At 37.5% G+C, this 16,200-nt stretch overlaps 1 protein-coding gene across 2 annotated transcripts; it reads left to right on the forward strand.

Moving 5' to 3' along the window:
- Positions 1-3,376: 3,376 nt before the first annotated feature.
- LOC113048137 (cell division cycle protein 27 homolog) lies at positions 3,377-16,076 on the forward strand. 2 transcript variants are annotated; one of them, XM_026209714.1, is made up of 19 exons: positions 3,377-3,551; positions 4,671-4,746; positions 5,286-5,433; positions 6,188-6,313; positions 7,965-8,062; positions 8,172-8,344; positions 8,503-8,714; positions 10,192-10,303; positions 11,745-11,860; positions 11,929-12,028; positions 12,114-12,318; positions 12,488-12,660; positions 12,805-12,957; positions 13,048-13,256; positions 13,414-13,531; positions 13,777-13,905; positions 14,406-14,480; positions 14,578-14,743; positions 14,818-14,957. In XM_026209714.1, the coding sequence occupies exons 1-19, from the start codon at positions 3,525-3,527 to the stop codon at positions 14,901-14,903; spliced, it is 2,502 nt and encodes an 833-aa protein (XP_026065499.1). In that variant the 5' UTR covers positions 3,377-3,524; the 3' UTR covers positions 14,904-14,957. The 2 variants fall into 2 exon arrangements, with proteins under 2 accessions (XP_026065499.1, XP_026065492.1); XM_026209707.1 differs by having other exon boundaries at positions 3,378-3,551; positions 14,815-16,076.
- The last annotated feature ends 124 nt before the right edge of the window (positions 16,077-16,200 follow it).

Here is a 16,200-nt window from a genome sequence, read left to right on the forward strand (position 1 = left end):
AAAGTAAAAAAATAAAATAAAATACGCCTCCGTATAAAAATGTCCTCATCCTATTCCTCCTATCCTTCACTTCTTACATGTACTCTTCCTCCTCTACTCATATTGTTTCCATTTTGTTCGTATCATCATTCAGTCACCTGTGTCACTTGTGCACTCTGAACTGGCTCATATTTTGTACAGTTTGATTGATCACATTAGAAACAAATGTGAACGATTTTAGATCATTGTGTGTAAACGTTGTTTAACTTTTGCCGTTGTGTTTAACATTTTGCAGCACAAATGCAAATGAGAATGTGTTTAGAGTTTTGCAAAAAGAGTGCATGATATTTGCAAATAGAGCCTAACTGCCTCAACGTGTTTAAGGTTTAGCAGAAGAGAATGCTTTATTCAACAAATTGGTTTAATCAGAGATTGGGGTTTAGTGCTTTAGCAATTCAGAAAAACTGTATTATAAATAAATCATTCTGCATGTTTTATACTCTGTTCCTCATGGGGACCAAAAAAGGATTTTGGATATTGCCATAACTGCTGGGGAAATTTTGTCCACATAGAGTAGGGTATACCTGAATCAAACACACACATATACACACGTTTACTCATATACTATATACAGATGGTTTTAGATTTTATAAGATAATCCTAACCCACACCTTAACCCTACCGCTCACAGAAAACTGCATTTTTACAGTTACAGTTTACAGTACATTTGCATTTTTATTCATTTGGCAGACTACAGTTAGGAATACAACAAGCAATTTACCATAAGATGGCAACAAAATAGTTAAAGCTAGGACAGGAAGTGATAAAGGATAGCAAGAGAATAGAAAACTGAAGGCTTGGAATTGTTATTTATTTATTTATATTTTTTAATGTCTGGCATTTGGCTGTCCGAATGGAGCTAGGTCATTCCACCAACAGGGTGTGGTGAAAGAAAACATAGTGTGATTTTGTGCTTCTCTGCAATGGGGGATGTAGATGAGTGGGACAGAGCAGAGGCAGGAGGGTGCGGAGCCCATGGCTGTTATGTGTGCAAGCACCAATGACTTTAACATGATGTGAGCCATGACTGGAAGCCAGTGCAGAGAGATGAGAAGCGGTGTGACGTGGGCTCTCTTGGGCTCATTGAAAACAAGACATGCTGCTGCATTTGAATCATTTGAAGAGGTCTGGTTGCACATGTTGGAAGTCCAGCCCGAAGATAATTACAATAGTTCAGCCTAGAAATGACAAGGGCCAGGATGAGAAGTTGTTTTGTTTGCTCTGTAAGGAAGGGTCTGTTTTTCTTTATGTTGTGTAGTGCAAGCCAGCATGATCATGCTGTTTTTGCAATATGATCTTTAAAGGTCAGTTGATCATCAAGGATCACGATGGGATTATTGTTGAGGTGCCTATAGTTGGATGGTAAGCTTGTGCTGTACTGATGGGGTGGCTGGGAAGATAAGAAGCTCTGTCTTTACCAGGTTGAGCTGCAGGTGATGTTCTTTCATCAATGCTGAGATATCTGTCAAGCAGTCTGAAATCCGAGTAGGTGTTGGATCATCTGGATAAATGAGAGGTAGAGCTGCGTGTCATCAGCATAGCAATGACAGGAAAAACCATGTGCCTGAATGATGGGTTCTGGTGCTGTAGTATATAGAAGAGAAAGGGCCCAAGAACTGATCCTTGAGGAACCCCAGTGACCAGTTGATGTGATTTGGAGACCACTTTGTCTCCTTCCTAAGACACCCTGAAGGACCCGTGAGTTAAGACTCAACCCAGTAGAGTGCAGTTCCGGTGATGCTCAGAGATGAGAGGGAGGACAGAAGGATTTGATGATTAACAGTGTCGAATGCAGCAGATAGATCTAGCAGAATGAAAACTCAAGATCTGGACTGTCAATTAGAAAAGGTGCAACCCTCACTCTTGAAGAAATCCAACTTTATTGATTGAAACACATTGTGACATTTCCTCCTTTATCTAAGCCTTCTTCAGACCAATCTTCATCAAACTAAAGATTTGGACTCAACTCTTGCACTCCATAGTGCTTCAGTGACCGACAGCAAGGTTGAATGGCCACTTTTTAATCCAGACTGGTTATTGTCCAGCTTGTTCTGTTTGAAGAAGGAAAACACTTGCTTGAACACAATGCATTCAAGTGATTGTGCTCTGAATAGGAGGAGAGATAAGGGCTTGTAGCTTTCAACAAGTGTGTCTAGTGTAGGTTTTTTAAGCAGTGGAGTTACCCAAGCCTGTTTGAATACAGTGCCTGGGAGAAGAGATTTGATGATGATGTGTGTGTATCAGAAGTGCAGAGGAAATAGCTTGTAGGAGATTTGAGGTGATTGGGTCTAGAGGACAGGTGGTAGGGTGCTGAAGAGGATAAGTTAAAAGACCTCATCTTCTGTAAGAAGAGAGGAGGAGAGAAGCTGTGTGAGTGTTTGTTGAGAGTTCCTGGGTGGGTGGAGTTGAGCAATGACTGCTGATGTATGTGGTTTTGTTTGTGAAGTGATTAGCAAAATTGTCAGCAGTTAAAGAGGTCGTGAGAGGTGGTGGACTGGGACAAAGAAGAGTATTGAATGTTTTGAAGAGTTTGCATGTGTCTGATGCACTGTGGATCTTGTTATGATAGACAATAGTTTTGGAAGCGTGAACATTGGTGAAAAATTAAGATGGCAATAACTGAAAAAAAAAAACTTTTAATATAAAAGTTTAAAAAATAAACAAATTTATCTCAGTTTTACAAATGAGATAGTTCCCAAAGGGAGGTTTATGGAGATTTTGTCAGATTTAGCTCACTTTTGGGTTCAAATGTGTCCCCAAAATATGGTTAAGTACACACACTCACACACAAAAATGTATATTTTTAGACTGAAAATGAGACTGAAGGTGCTATTACATCAGAATAATATATTATAAGATATATCATGGTATATAATTTAGGCCATTGTTGTATTACTGTACTCATCTAATTTTGCAAATTGAAATAAGTATATACTGTACGTTATCTTCTTTCAATGTCCGAGGTAAAAAGATTTGACTAGTTCTTGTATTGTGACCATCTGATGTGGTACCCATAAATACTATATATGATTATGTTCTACAAAGAAAGAAATTACCTATTTAAATCCTAAGAACAGGATTGTGTTAATTGATTAAGGTTTAATAATTTTATTGATAAAGCTTAGATAGTCAAAGAAACCGTCTTTAGTTAAAACCTGTAGTTTAGTAAGAATTTTCTAAACTTCACAACATTTTATTCGTAACGGGCATTTTATGTAAGTTTTACCAGCACTTCACCCTATAATTCCGAAAATTGACCTTTCCCAATCGGCTATTTCCGACAACCTTCGCCTCTTATCGTAAAGTATGTATTTGAATCGGTCGTATTCGGGCATTTCCGGATTCACCGATAACGGTTGGAATGTTCAAATCTTAGATGCTAGTTTTGCTACTTCTGGCCTGTAGTGGATACTGAGCTAAGAAAGCGACTGAAGAAGCAGCAAAGAAACCAAAAAAAAGGAGGTGAAGAGGAGCCTGGTTACGGAATGACGGTGTTGCAGGAACCAGTCCAGGTATTTGAGCTAAATGTTAAAGCGCTCCGTTGCAGACCCAGTTGCGGGAGAAGACTTTTATCCAGCGCGAGAGACCGGATGATTGAGCGCTGCTACACCGCGGCCTCAGTTAGCAGCTAATGCTAAAGGCCTCTGCCTTTACTTCACACAGAACCTGCCCTTAAACATACCACATATTGCTTTTATTTGAATTTAAAATAGCTGTATTAAAAAGCACAGTGCTTGTCAACACAGGACAGTTTTTGTTAGTAGTTTTCAAGGAAACTAAAGCATCGTCTTGCAGGTTTGCCAGTTACCTGATTTATTTATTTTTTATTTTATTGGTGTAACGTTATTGAGGTTTTATTTTGACGCTTGTGTGAAAATATCAGCAGTGTTGAGGATAATTATAAATCGTGAAATCAGAAACGGCTGGTATTCACAGACAGTAACGTTATATGAAGAGTAACACAAACCAGTGCAATTGATGAGATTTGATGCTTTAGCAAGACTGGAGCTGGTTCGTTGTCTAATATATAATCTCATAAGAAATAAAACCATTATATATAATTGCCTTTTAACCTTTGTGTTTTAATGGGCCAACAAACGTCAAAGGTTGTGGGTTTCATCAGTCTTTGTCAGATACCAGCTAGCCAACGGTTCATCGAGCACAGCTGTTAAACCTGTGTGTATCTGTCAAGCGAAACCGTCAAATGTAAATACAATGGCTGTGTCTCAAACCAAGAACGAGCTACTTTACCTAACTAGACAATATTTTGGGGCGTCCAGACGCACCGATATGCATCTCCTCTGCCAGTCAACATGAGCTCGTTTACCTATTTTTCTTCAGCCTTTGTATATACTGAAATCGTTCACCATTCCTAAAACTGTGATCAAGACGTGACCTAATGACAGCATATCATTTCATATACATTTTATATATATGTAAACATTTCTGCAATCAGTGTCATTGTTTATATGTAATTTTGATGATCAGAAGTTTATACTTGCTGTCAGGTGGTAATAAAGTCATTAACCATATTTCATCAAAAGCTATGGTTTATCATTGTTGTGATGTATACTCCTTTTCGTCAACTGTAGAAGACATGAAGGTAACGGCAGCTCTGTTTTGGTCCATAGGCTGCTGTCTGGCATGCTCTGAATCACTATGCCTACCGAGATGCTGTATTCCTGGCAGAGAGACTCTATGCTGAGGGTAATTGCACAAATCGTCCTTCATACAGGCAGACTACATCCTCCATTTCCCCTCATCTTTCAGAGCTGGGCTGAGGCATTCCATTAAAACAAGTTAATGTGACTCAAAATGGAAGCTCAGATTTTTATGGAGATGGACTGTTTAAAGTAAATTACATTCCAAGCATTATTGTTTTTTAGTGCCCTTCATATTAAATCCTGAATTCGATTTTATACAGGGTTTCTGCAGCTCTTGAAAAGTCATAATTCACTCATCCACAAATTAAGGTCTAAAAATAAATTTATAAGGTCATGGCATTAAATGATGCATGCACTGCAAAACATGAATGTTTGCCTCAGTATTTGTACTTTGTATTTCAATACAAATATTTAAACTTGCCTAAATCAAGAATCATTTTCTTAAAAAGCACATTGAACATATGACATCTAGTTTTCTGAGAAACCAAACAAAATGAAGTAAGTTTGTTTAAATAAGAACAAATAATCTGTTAATCGTGTATGGAAACTTGTTTGCCCTTTGTTACTCTTTCCACCTTTCAGTCCATTCAGAAGAAGCGCTCTTCCTGCTGGCTACAAGCTACTACCGTTCAGGGAAGGCGTATAAGGCCTACCATCTCCTAAAAGGACACAGCTGCACCACGCCGCAGTGCAAATATCTTCTTGCCAAGTGCTGTGTGGAACTAAGCAAGTATGGATGACTAATTATTCCCCAACTAATCGTATAATAAACTCGTGACTCATTATCATTGTATCCCAGTGCCTGTATCTATGTTTATCTCTTCCAAAAGCTTACAACAGTGAAATTTCAGAATACTCAATACCTCCCAATCATAGCAATATTCAAAAGCAATTGATATGTGCATTATCATAAAATTGTTTATGTAAATATTGTATATATTAACTAGTTAAAGTCTTTTTCAAGGGTTTTTCCAAATAATTGACTGTTATTTTTGTGTCTTGTTTAATGTTAATAACATGATAGGCAGCAGCAGGTCTCATGGTGCAGTCATATTGCATTCTATTGTCTGTTTGCTTTCACTTAAGACAGTGACTGTGATTACATTTATCTCTCCAAGACAAGCATTTTGCCTTTGTGAAAAGTATATTTGGCTTTTGAAAGCAGCCGCCAGTCAGTGAGAGAGTGGGGCAGTTTTATATAACTACACATACCGTAGACTGTGTCTTTACTTTAGTATTAAAGTATAGTTACTTTTGACATCCCTACCTGAGAGGTACATTTAATGTAATACAATAGGATATTAATTATGAATGGGATTTAATGCTATAGGTCTTGTTATCCATGAAAACTATGGCAAGCAGAAGTGGCTTTACTTTCGTTCAAACTTGGCGTGAGGTCTGGAGACAGTAGTTGTCTGGGTCGTTTCATGTATTTCATTATAAATTTCTTGCAGTTTTAATGTATTTGTATTTTTCTCCTTCAGGTTGGCAGAGGGAGAGCAGATCCTGACTGGAGGAGTCCTGAACAAACAGAAAAGCCAAGATGACATCATTACTGAGTTTGGAGACTCGGCCTGCTTCACTCTGGCACTGCTGGGGCAAATCTACTGGTATGTTGAGCTTGTTTGGCTACTTACCTTCACTTACAGAAATGAATGAATCTTAGTGAATGTACGATAACATCGGCTTTGCCACTAGCCAAGTTTCTATCCAGTTATCGACGACAACAATATGCAAAAAAAAAATAATAATAATATATATATATATATATATATATATATATATATATATATATATATATATATATATATATATATATATTAGCAAAAATTCCATCCAAGTTTCCATCCAACTTGCCTTTTACTGATGCAATGGAGTGTTTGATGATGTCATCCCTAAAAAAAAATGTATTGTGATGTTGTCTGCACTGAATGCGTTGTGATGCCACACGGTCCCCATCAGTAAACTGATGTCTGGTTCTATTTAGGATGAAATGTACTGACACTGCGTTCAGATGATTTGCAACTGTAGCGTGGTGTCATCAAGTTTAGACCGACCTTAAGTTCAGTGGGGCACAGCACAACAACTCTAAGCATCCGTTGTAGACATAGTTAGACAGTGTCTGCTCCATTTATAAATAATTAATATTTTTAATAAATAAATAACCTAAACCAGCGGGATTACAAGATGGAAATATAGACTAGAAAATATATTTACACTTGTTCGGTCCTACGTCAATGACACTGACTCACTGCGGAGCTGCCAGTTTTAATCTTAACGGCAAGTGTGCACTTGGATGGTTAGATGCATGATGGGCTAATATTTAAAAAAAAAAACGGTAATTATTATGGTAATACTGTTTTTTTTTTTTTTTCATGTCTCCGTTCTAAATTTGACTGGTAAATGATAAAGAATGATATTAAACTTGTTTTGAACAATTTCTTTGTCATCTGAAAATGTATTTTATGTAGGGGGGGAACTTTTTTTTGCATTAAAGCCCCTTTTCTTGACAAAAAGTGAATAAATTATATTAATTATAATATAGAATTTATGCGCTAAAGTTCAATGGAAAAAGAATGTTGACACACGAGAAATATTATTGATAAATGGCATTTCCATCAGCTATATCGGTAACAATTTTGAAGTGCTAAATATTTTTTTCATGAAAAAAATCTTTGGATGGAAACCTGGCTTATGTTCCTGGGAAAGAGCCACTAGTATTTTGAATATTTATTTCCTGTAAGAAATAGTCAACAGTCATACAGATTGGCTACAGAGTGTGACCCAGAATAACACTCTGACTCAGAATATACTAATCAGACCAGGATGCTTCTATTTCATCTAATTAAAACGTGTCCTTTTAGGTATTCAAATAACTCAAGTATGTTGATGAGGCGTTTAGAGAAGAAAATAACACTCTTTGGTAAACAAATAATAACTATGACAATAAAATGTTATACTTAAAGTCATAACTTCCCTTACATTGGGGAAATGGCCTCAAAGCATTTGCCCTCTTTGTTCATGTGCTAATAATCAAGAGAACAATCACTTTTGTGGGATTTAAACTTTACTACACAACTAGGACTAAACTGTCTTGTCTGAGATTGTTATAGGATATTGAAGTTGTGGTTTCTGCTTATGTTTTTTCAGCCGCTTGCATATTTTGGCAGAAAAAAAAAATTGAATTGTATTAAATATTTTCTGTGGCTAAAATTTGAATGATTATGCACAAAACGAATGCTATTTTCTTTGTCCCTGCAGCAAAACAGATCGGTTAGCAAAAGGAGCTGAATGTTACCAAAAAAGCATTAGCGAAAACCCTTTCTTATGGTCTCCATTTGAGTCTTTATGTCAAATCGGTGAGTTAAATTTTAATTAGGGTCATCATATGAACCTCATCAAAGATGTTCAGTTACAAGACTCCCTGAGAAGATCATGTGATTTTAAACTGTGCTCTTTGTGCTACAGGGGAGCAACCGGATCCAGAGCAGATCTTTAGATTGACCTCCTTGCAGAATTTCAGTGGAGGTAGTGGAGGAGTCATCCCTCCTTCTTCCATCAGCCCTGCGCACACACCTAGTAACAATATGGGACACCGACAAGTTGACACTGTCCTAATGGAGACCCCACAGGACACTTTGGTATGTCCTTCCTCTGGTTTTTCATGCATTTTGTTGTGTTTTATAGGGAAATATGTATGAGTATGATGTATATGAGGGAATGTTTTTGGACATATTGTTGTGAATTTGGATCATCTTTTACCTTTTATCTTGGCATTGTCTTTCGTCTCTCTCTAAAGGAGCTAAACCGGCTCAATCTAGAATCTTCTAACTCAAAGTACTCCCTGAATACGGACTCCTCTGTGTCTTACATCGACTCCTCCGTCATCTCGCCAGACTCTGTGCCACTGGGCACTGGTGGCTCACTATTGTCCAAACAGGTGCAAAACAAACCCAAAAGTGGCCGATGTCTGCTTGGGGGCACTGCCACACTCAGCCCCCTTACACCAAGGTAATGACCATCAAGGTCAACTAAGGCTGTCATACCTCATACTAGGGCTGCATGAGTAATCGGAGCATTGCATTATTATATACTTTATTATAATTAACATTATAATACGAACTCCAATAAACTATTTATAGTCATAGTCGTATGTTTATTCAGCAACCGCTATTGGTATTTAGGGCTGTCAAATTTTTTATTTTTATTTAGTATATTCATCAAATTTTAAAGAAAAATCCACATTTGAATGCAAAAACATTGTTTAATAGCATCGTTAACTGTAATAACGGAAATTACCATACAGTGCCTATACAGCACACTGGACTAACAAAAAGAACAACACGACAGACGATTTTCCTAAAGTAAATTCTAATATTTACAGTGAATATAAAACGTTCAACAACTGGGTGGCAGCAGTATTGGACAGTCCAGATTAATTAAGGCTACACATGACATTTTTCACTAAAGAGGTGACAATAGCGCTGTTTAGTAGACGATACCTGTTAGTGGATTTTGCCAAACTCAGTGATCCTCTGAGAAAACTAATCCCGTCTGAATGCGAATGTCTGTGATTGCCAGTGATATTTTATTTCACAACGCCTTTCCTTGTGTGTTTTGGCCAACGTGAATTACCGTAGATGCTCTTACCGCGCGGATGTTTGATATATTTGCTTAGTGGCAAATAAATAATAATAAAAAAATAATACAAATAATAAAATCAAAAGCAAGATTGCGTAAACTGTTAATACCAGCTACTGTAATATCAGCATCAGGTAAGATTACGTTCATTTATGTACTCAGTTACATAATGTTTTAATTACATTTAATAAAAAAAAAAAAAAAAAAAAAAGGAAAACGAGTTAAGCTAAAGGAACCACACATTAACATGGTTTTGCTGTACTAGCCATTTAGTATTTATTGTGTAATAATACTAAGGCAATCATTCTGATTGAATGCAATGCACGCATACAGAGCGCGTGATCTCTGTGACGCCCAGATGCACAAATCAGATCCTCTGTAATAAACACGGAGATGTTAGTCCCGTCCGAATTGGTACATGAAAATCACAGACGTCAGGTGGTAAGAATCGAAACTTAAACGTAGTTTAGAAAACTAGTCCCTTCCGAATAGTGCTATTGTCTTCTCTTCCGCGTCTGTTGTGAGAGAGTTCAAAACAAAGCAGTTTGTGATATCTGGTTCGCGAACAATCAATCATGGGCCTTTGAATTATTAGAAAATAATGCACATCTGAGGTGTAGCATCGTGGCTGCATCACCCTCTTGGGTGTGTGTTTTTTTTTTTCTAATAATTCAATAGCCCGGAGTCAATTATTCCTTACTGAATCATGCTGCTCTACCTCATACTTAACCATGCATTTGACTTTCTTAATGTAATTCCAGAAACTTTTTTTTATTGATTCCCATTATGGGTGTTATTTGGGTCTTATGTTTCCATACTAGTAATCAATCTATTTAATATTGTGTAGTTTTGGAATTTTGCCTCTGGAGCCGAGCCCTGGAGACCCATCGTACCTGCAGAATTACAGTCACAGTGGAAGTGGGATGGAACCACCACCTCCACCTGGCCCTCCAAAGAAGGTAAGCTGCTTTTATTTCTAGCAGCTTGCTATTAAAGCACTCCCACGGGACTTGTGTTTTTGAGGGTCTATGCTATACATGTTTGTATAACTGTAGTTTTTCTTTCAAATCTTTTAACATTAGCCAAAGTTTATTTCACCAGAAAAGATAGGCTGACAGAGATCACGATGTTAAGCTGACATCGTGATTCCTTCAACCCTTGAAATGATTATCCGCAGGATGTTATGTTACACTTAAAATCGGTTGAGGTGCTAAACAAATTGCGATTCATTTAGTGGTAGGAATTTATATGAATCCAGTATCTGAGGGAAATTTGTTGTCTTTAGGAAATTGTAGATGGTATTTTTTATTTTCATCTTGCCTTTGTCTAAAGTTCATAAGTGCACTGAAGCTTTATTTACAGCGGAAACCAAGGAAACACTTTAAGCGCCACCTGCTGGAAGATAGTGGATCTGCATCTCGTTCTGCTCATCTGCTGTTTCATGCAGATATTTTTTTGTATAGTTTCACAAAACAGAAGTCAAAACATTCAAATTTTGAAATTATACACTCTAATTTGGTTTAAAAACTGCCCATGTTGCATTTATGCAGCATCTTTGTTTGGATCATGATTAAAATGCAGTGGTTGCCTCTAATTTTAAATGGAAATAGCACAGACAGAGCCTTGTTTTGTTTATATGAACAGATTTATTATATTTGTTATTTGATTTGGGGCCTGTTTTAAGATTTCAGTTTTGTTTTGTTATTTAAACTTTTACATTATATAAAAATTTAGCAGATGCTTTTATCCAAAGCGACCAAAAAAATCATCACTCTTTTGGGTGTTAAACACAATCTACAACATTAAAACTTCATTTAAATGGAAAAATAACAAATGAAGAAATATATTTTTATAATCTATGAAAAAAATTCTAGTATAAACTAGGTAAGTGGAAAATTCAGTGAAAATTTGTGAATAAGTCTAATGTTAAATTGTTAAATTTAGCTTTTTGTATTGTTGTAAAATAAAAAAGTAGATATATTTATGTAGAAATATAAAATACTTTTTAAATGTATAGTACAGTAATAGAGGCAGCAACTTATGTTAGATAGGACAGAACAAGAAAGGCTGTTAATTATATTTGATTTAGCAGAAAATATTATAATACTAATGGAGCCAATATAGAGCACACTGAGCGCTCATACGCATCCCGTGAACAGAATGATGAGCTTGAAACAACAGTGTGCAGGCTGCGCAGCCCGTAAGTGTATTACATCTGTGAGTTAGTTTGAGCCTTTTTCTTTTAACAGTTTTAATCCTGTTACTGTGCGCACTTGAAGAGAGTTTTTTGACAGTAGTAACCGAATGCTACACTTAGTGTGCTGAATGGAGGATGACAGACAGCCGCAGCGGAGAGAATCTTTATATAATATATATATTATTATTATTTTTTTTCTTCAGGCCGTCAGTAGAATCAGCCAAGTGGGGACAAAGTCAGTGTTTGCACAGAGTGGAAACAGCAGAGAGGTCATTCCGAACCCTTTCAACCAAACTCAGACCACTGCCCCACAAACTAGGTACATGTCAACCAGGCGATTCATAGCTATGACGATGGCTTCTGATAACAACTCTTTCTGCTTTGTAGTACTACACCGCAAGTGCTGAGCCCAACCATTGCTGCTCCCCCAAATGTGCAGCCACGGCGGAGCTCAAGACTCTTCACCAGTGCCAGCTCCACTGCCAAGGTACTGTCTTTTACACATGCAAGTTTATGCATACACTTGTTTCTTTAGAGAAAGTTTTATCAACACTCTTGATGGAATTGAACAGGAGAACAGTAAGAAGCTGAAAATGAAGTTCCCCACCAAGATTCCTAACCGAAAGACAAAAACGAAAATGGGTAAAGGAGGAATCACCCCATCTAACCTGAATGAGAGCATAGAGATCCTCAAACTTGATTCTTCTCTATCGGAGGGAAAAGGCAACATCAGCTCACCACAGTTCCAGGCTTTTAATCTACAAAAGGCTGCTGCAGGTATTTGCCTTTTGTTAAAATATGTCATGGAATAAAAAAAACAAATGCAATCAAAACAGTTTTTTTAATGACATATTGCAGTATTTATTTTTTATTTATCTGTGCTCCACCAAAATTTCAGAAAAACTGTGAAGCAGGTCCTTAAAATAGTTTCCTCTGTTTTATTCAGATGGGCTGATGACATTGATGCGGGATATTGGGAGGGGCTATCTTGCCCTCTGCTCTTATAACTGCAGAGAGGCCATTAACATCTTGAGTCAGCTGCCTTCACACCACTACAACACGGGCTGGGTGTTGGGTCAGATTGGGCGAGCACACTTTGAGTTGGCTGAATACATGCAGGTGAGTCTGGCTGCTGAAATCAGTCCACAGCAGTTTTTGAAGACACTGAAGAAATATCAGTGGTAGAAAATGGTGACAACATAATTCAAACAGTGAATTGCAGAAAAGATCATCAAGACTGAATTATTGTGTCCGTTTAACCAGGCGGAGAGGATTTTCTCAGAAGTCCGGCGTATTGAGAGCTATCGAGTGGAAGGTATGGAGATCTATTCCACAACGCTCTGGCATTTACAGAAGGATGTGGCACTTTCCGCCCTGTCTAAAGATCTCACTGACATGGACAAAAACTCACCAGAGGTAAGTCTCTCAGAGTAATATAGCAAAGGAGCAGAGTTTAGCATTTGAATGCTTTTCTCACGTCTTATTTCTTCCTCTCTCTGTGTACAGCCCTGGTGTGTAGCTGGTAACTGTTTCAGCTTACAGCGGGAACATGACATAGCCATTAAGTTCTTCACACGGGCCATCCAGGTGGACCCCAGCTTTGCATACGCATACACATTATTAGGGCATGAACTAGTTCTCACAGAGGAGCTGGAGAAAGCCCTGGGCTGCTTCCGCAATGCTATACGCCTCAGTAAACGTCACTACAATGCCTGGTACAGTTCAGACTCTACTCTTTGGCTTCGGAAATGAGACACTATTTTAGATGAACCCAGAAAATTGTAAAATTAAACTGTTCATTTTATATTGTCAGTGTTTAAATGATGAAAACCATCTGCCATTCGGGCTCATTGTTTCTGTCTGTTACGCTAGGTATGGCTTGGGAATGATTTACTACAAGCAGGAGAAATTTAACCTAGCTGAGATTCATTTCAAGAAGGCTTTAAGCATCAATCCTCAGAGCTCTGTGCTGCTTTGTCATATTGGAGTGGTAAGTAAATCTAATGTAGGGACATTAGTGTTAATCTAAAGTGATGCTACCCACACGCGCTCTTTTGTAGGTGAACAACAGTGCAAGATTGTTACTTCGCCTTATTTATTTTATTTTTTTTATTTAATTGAGTTTGGTAATGGCAGACTAACATATATGTGCTTGTTTGTTATACATACATAGGTGAAAAAACATGGTGCTGACTGTTCGACTTTTCATATCCTTTTTCATGTGCTCCATATCAGGTTCAACATGCTTTGAAGAAATCAGACCATGCACTGGAGACCCTCAACAGAGCCATTAGCATTGACCCCAAGAACCCGCTATGCAAATTCCATAGGGCCTCTATTCTCTTTGCCAATGAAAAGTATAAGGTACTCCCCAACTTGAATCATGACATAAACATCAGTCAGAGTTTTTGCAAAAAGTCTTAACTAGTGCTTTCACAAATGAGGGCCTTAAATTGCAACAGAAAGTCTTAGTCATAACAAAATCTTCCACAGTATTTTAGTTTTGTTTTCTAATACAATTTTTTTTGTTTATGCTTAAAACAAGAACACGTATCTTGATTTAAGAATGTTTGGACATTTGTACTGGGAAACAGGACAAAAATACAGAGGAAGAACATCACTTATTACAGTATGATCAGAAGGTTAAGATTTTCATATGCTGGTGGTTTAGAGCGGAGTTAAATCAAGCCTTAAGCAGAGTTCTGTTCGTAGTTGTTTTTTTGTTTTTACTTCAAAGCAGTGGTAATACTAAACATTTACATTTAGGCACCATATTGATGTATTCCATTACATTTATAGAATTTTTCTAAATCCATCCTGCAGAAATCTTAGGGAATGTCAGATGACTAATTCATTCTTTACAGGCGGCTCTGCAGGAGCTTGAAGAGCTGAAACAAATAGTGCCCAAGGAGTCCCTTGTTTACTTCTTAATAGGAAAGGTACTCATACAGCTCAGTTGTTTACATGCATATATTTTATATCAAATATATATTTTCGTAAAAAAAAAAAAAAAAATCATATTCATCATCTGTATAGGTCTATAAGAAGCTTGGCCAGACTCATCTGGCACTAATGAACTTCTCTTGGGCCATGGACTTGGACCCTAAAGGAGCCAATAATCAGATCAAAGAGGCCATAGATAAGCGATACCTCCCAGATGATGACGAACCCGTCACTCCTGATGACTATCCCTACTACTCAAGTAAGTCTTCTACCCAGTGAGCCATTTAAGTGTCGCTGTGTGCACTATGTAATGTTGTTTGTTGCTCTCAGCAGCGGAGGTGGAGGAGTCACAGGAGAGCAGTATGACGGACGCTGACGACACACAGCTCCACACCACGGAGAGCGATGAGGTTCTGTAGCCCCCAGCACCACTCTGGACTTTGAAATAATGCCAATATGGGGGCTACTTGAAGACTCCAGCTCTGAAAAAGGAGGAAGAAGAAAAAAGGGGAAAACAAACTGCTGCTAATAACAGTACCTCCTCATTTCTGTCGTATTATTTTTCATTCATTCTTGCCTTTTTCCAACCCCTTTGTCATCATGCCTTAGAGGTCTCTCATCGGTCTGATCTTCTGGTCCTGTCTCATCCCTCATCGTCACTGGCAGGCTTCTTTAAACTAGACAGAATTCAAGTTCTGCCTGAGCTCAAATTGCCCAGATTTGCCAATGACTCCATGGTCTCCTCCACAAGTTAATTGTCAGGTTAAGACTCAAAAAAAGAACCACAGACATTTATGGATGTTCCTGTCTTAATGCCTAGGCCTTTTATGTTATTTTATCAGCATTTACTCTGAATAAAGACCTGTGTACGAGTTGGTAGTCCTTTGATTCCTCTCCCTTTTTCATCATGGAACGTAATAGCCGGGAGAAAAAAGTACTTTCCACCCACATAAAAAATAAATAAGCATTTGGCATAAGGGATTAGATGTAAACTGCATATCTTTTATCAGATTACCATCTGTTTAGAAGAACAATGTTTTTGAAAGCAATTAGAACATATAAGGTCTGGATGATGCAGATCTATTTTTCACCAGATTTTAAAACTTGTGTGTAGGAGCTAAGCTCAAGAAGCACTTATGAAAAAAAGAAGAAAAGAAAGTTGTATTGATCGGAACAATTTGCCACTCTCACACTCATCTGTTTTGCTCCTATCTACCTTCAAAACATCTGAATCCATGGATTTTTTTTTTTTGCCCAGCTGCAAGACATTGATTAGAGAGTGTAGATTAAATAAGTGTATGGGTGGAGTGGTTTCTTTGACACACATTAGTCTGTGTTGAGGAAACCAGACCACAGTGTATAAATTAACAACACTGTTTTATGGCACAGTGACCAGTGGTCAGACTTGAGACAATTTTCTGAAATGTTGGTGCTGTTGAGGACAATACTGATGAATATAGAAAATGTGCACAAAGTATCCTTCATGGATTTTATTTTATCAGAACATGTTTATTATTATGAAATGTTTTTGATCTCCGCTAAATGCTTCTTATTGTACATTTTAAGGAATTAAAAGGAAATAGATTAAACAACTGACTGAAAGTCTTGATGTGGTCATTGAAGGAAAATACGTTCTAGTACGTTGCTCCACACTTGTTTTTTATTTTTATTCTATTTTCTTTTTTTATAACACTATCACTATCTATCTGCGTTAAT

This window comes from Carassius auratus, chromosome 3 (assembly GCF_003368295.1).
Source record: "Carassius auratus strain Wakin chromosome 3, ASM336829v1, whole genome shotgun sequence".
NCBI lineage: Eukaryota > Metazoa > Chordata > Actinopteri > Cypriniformes > Cyprinidae > Carassius > Carassius auratus.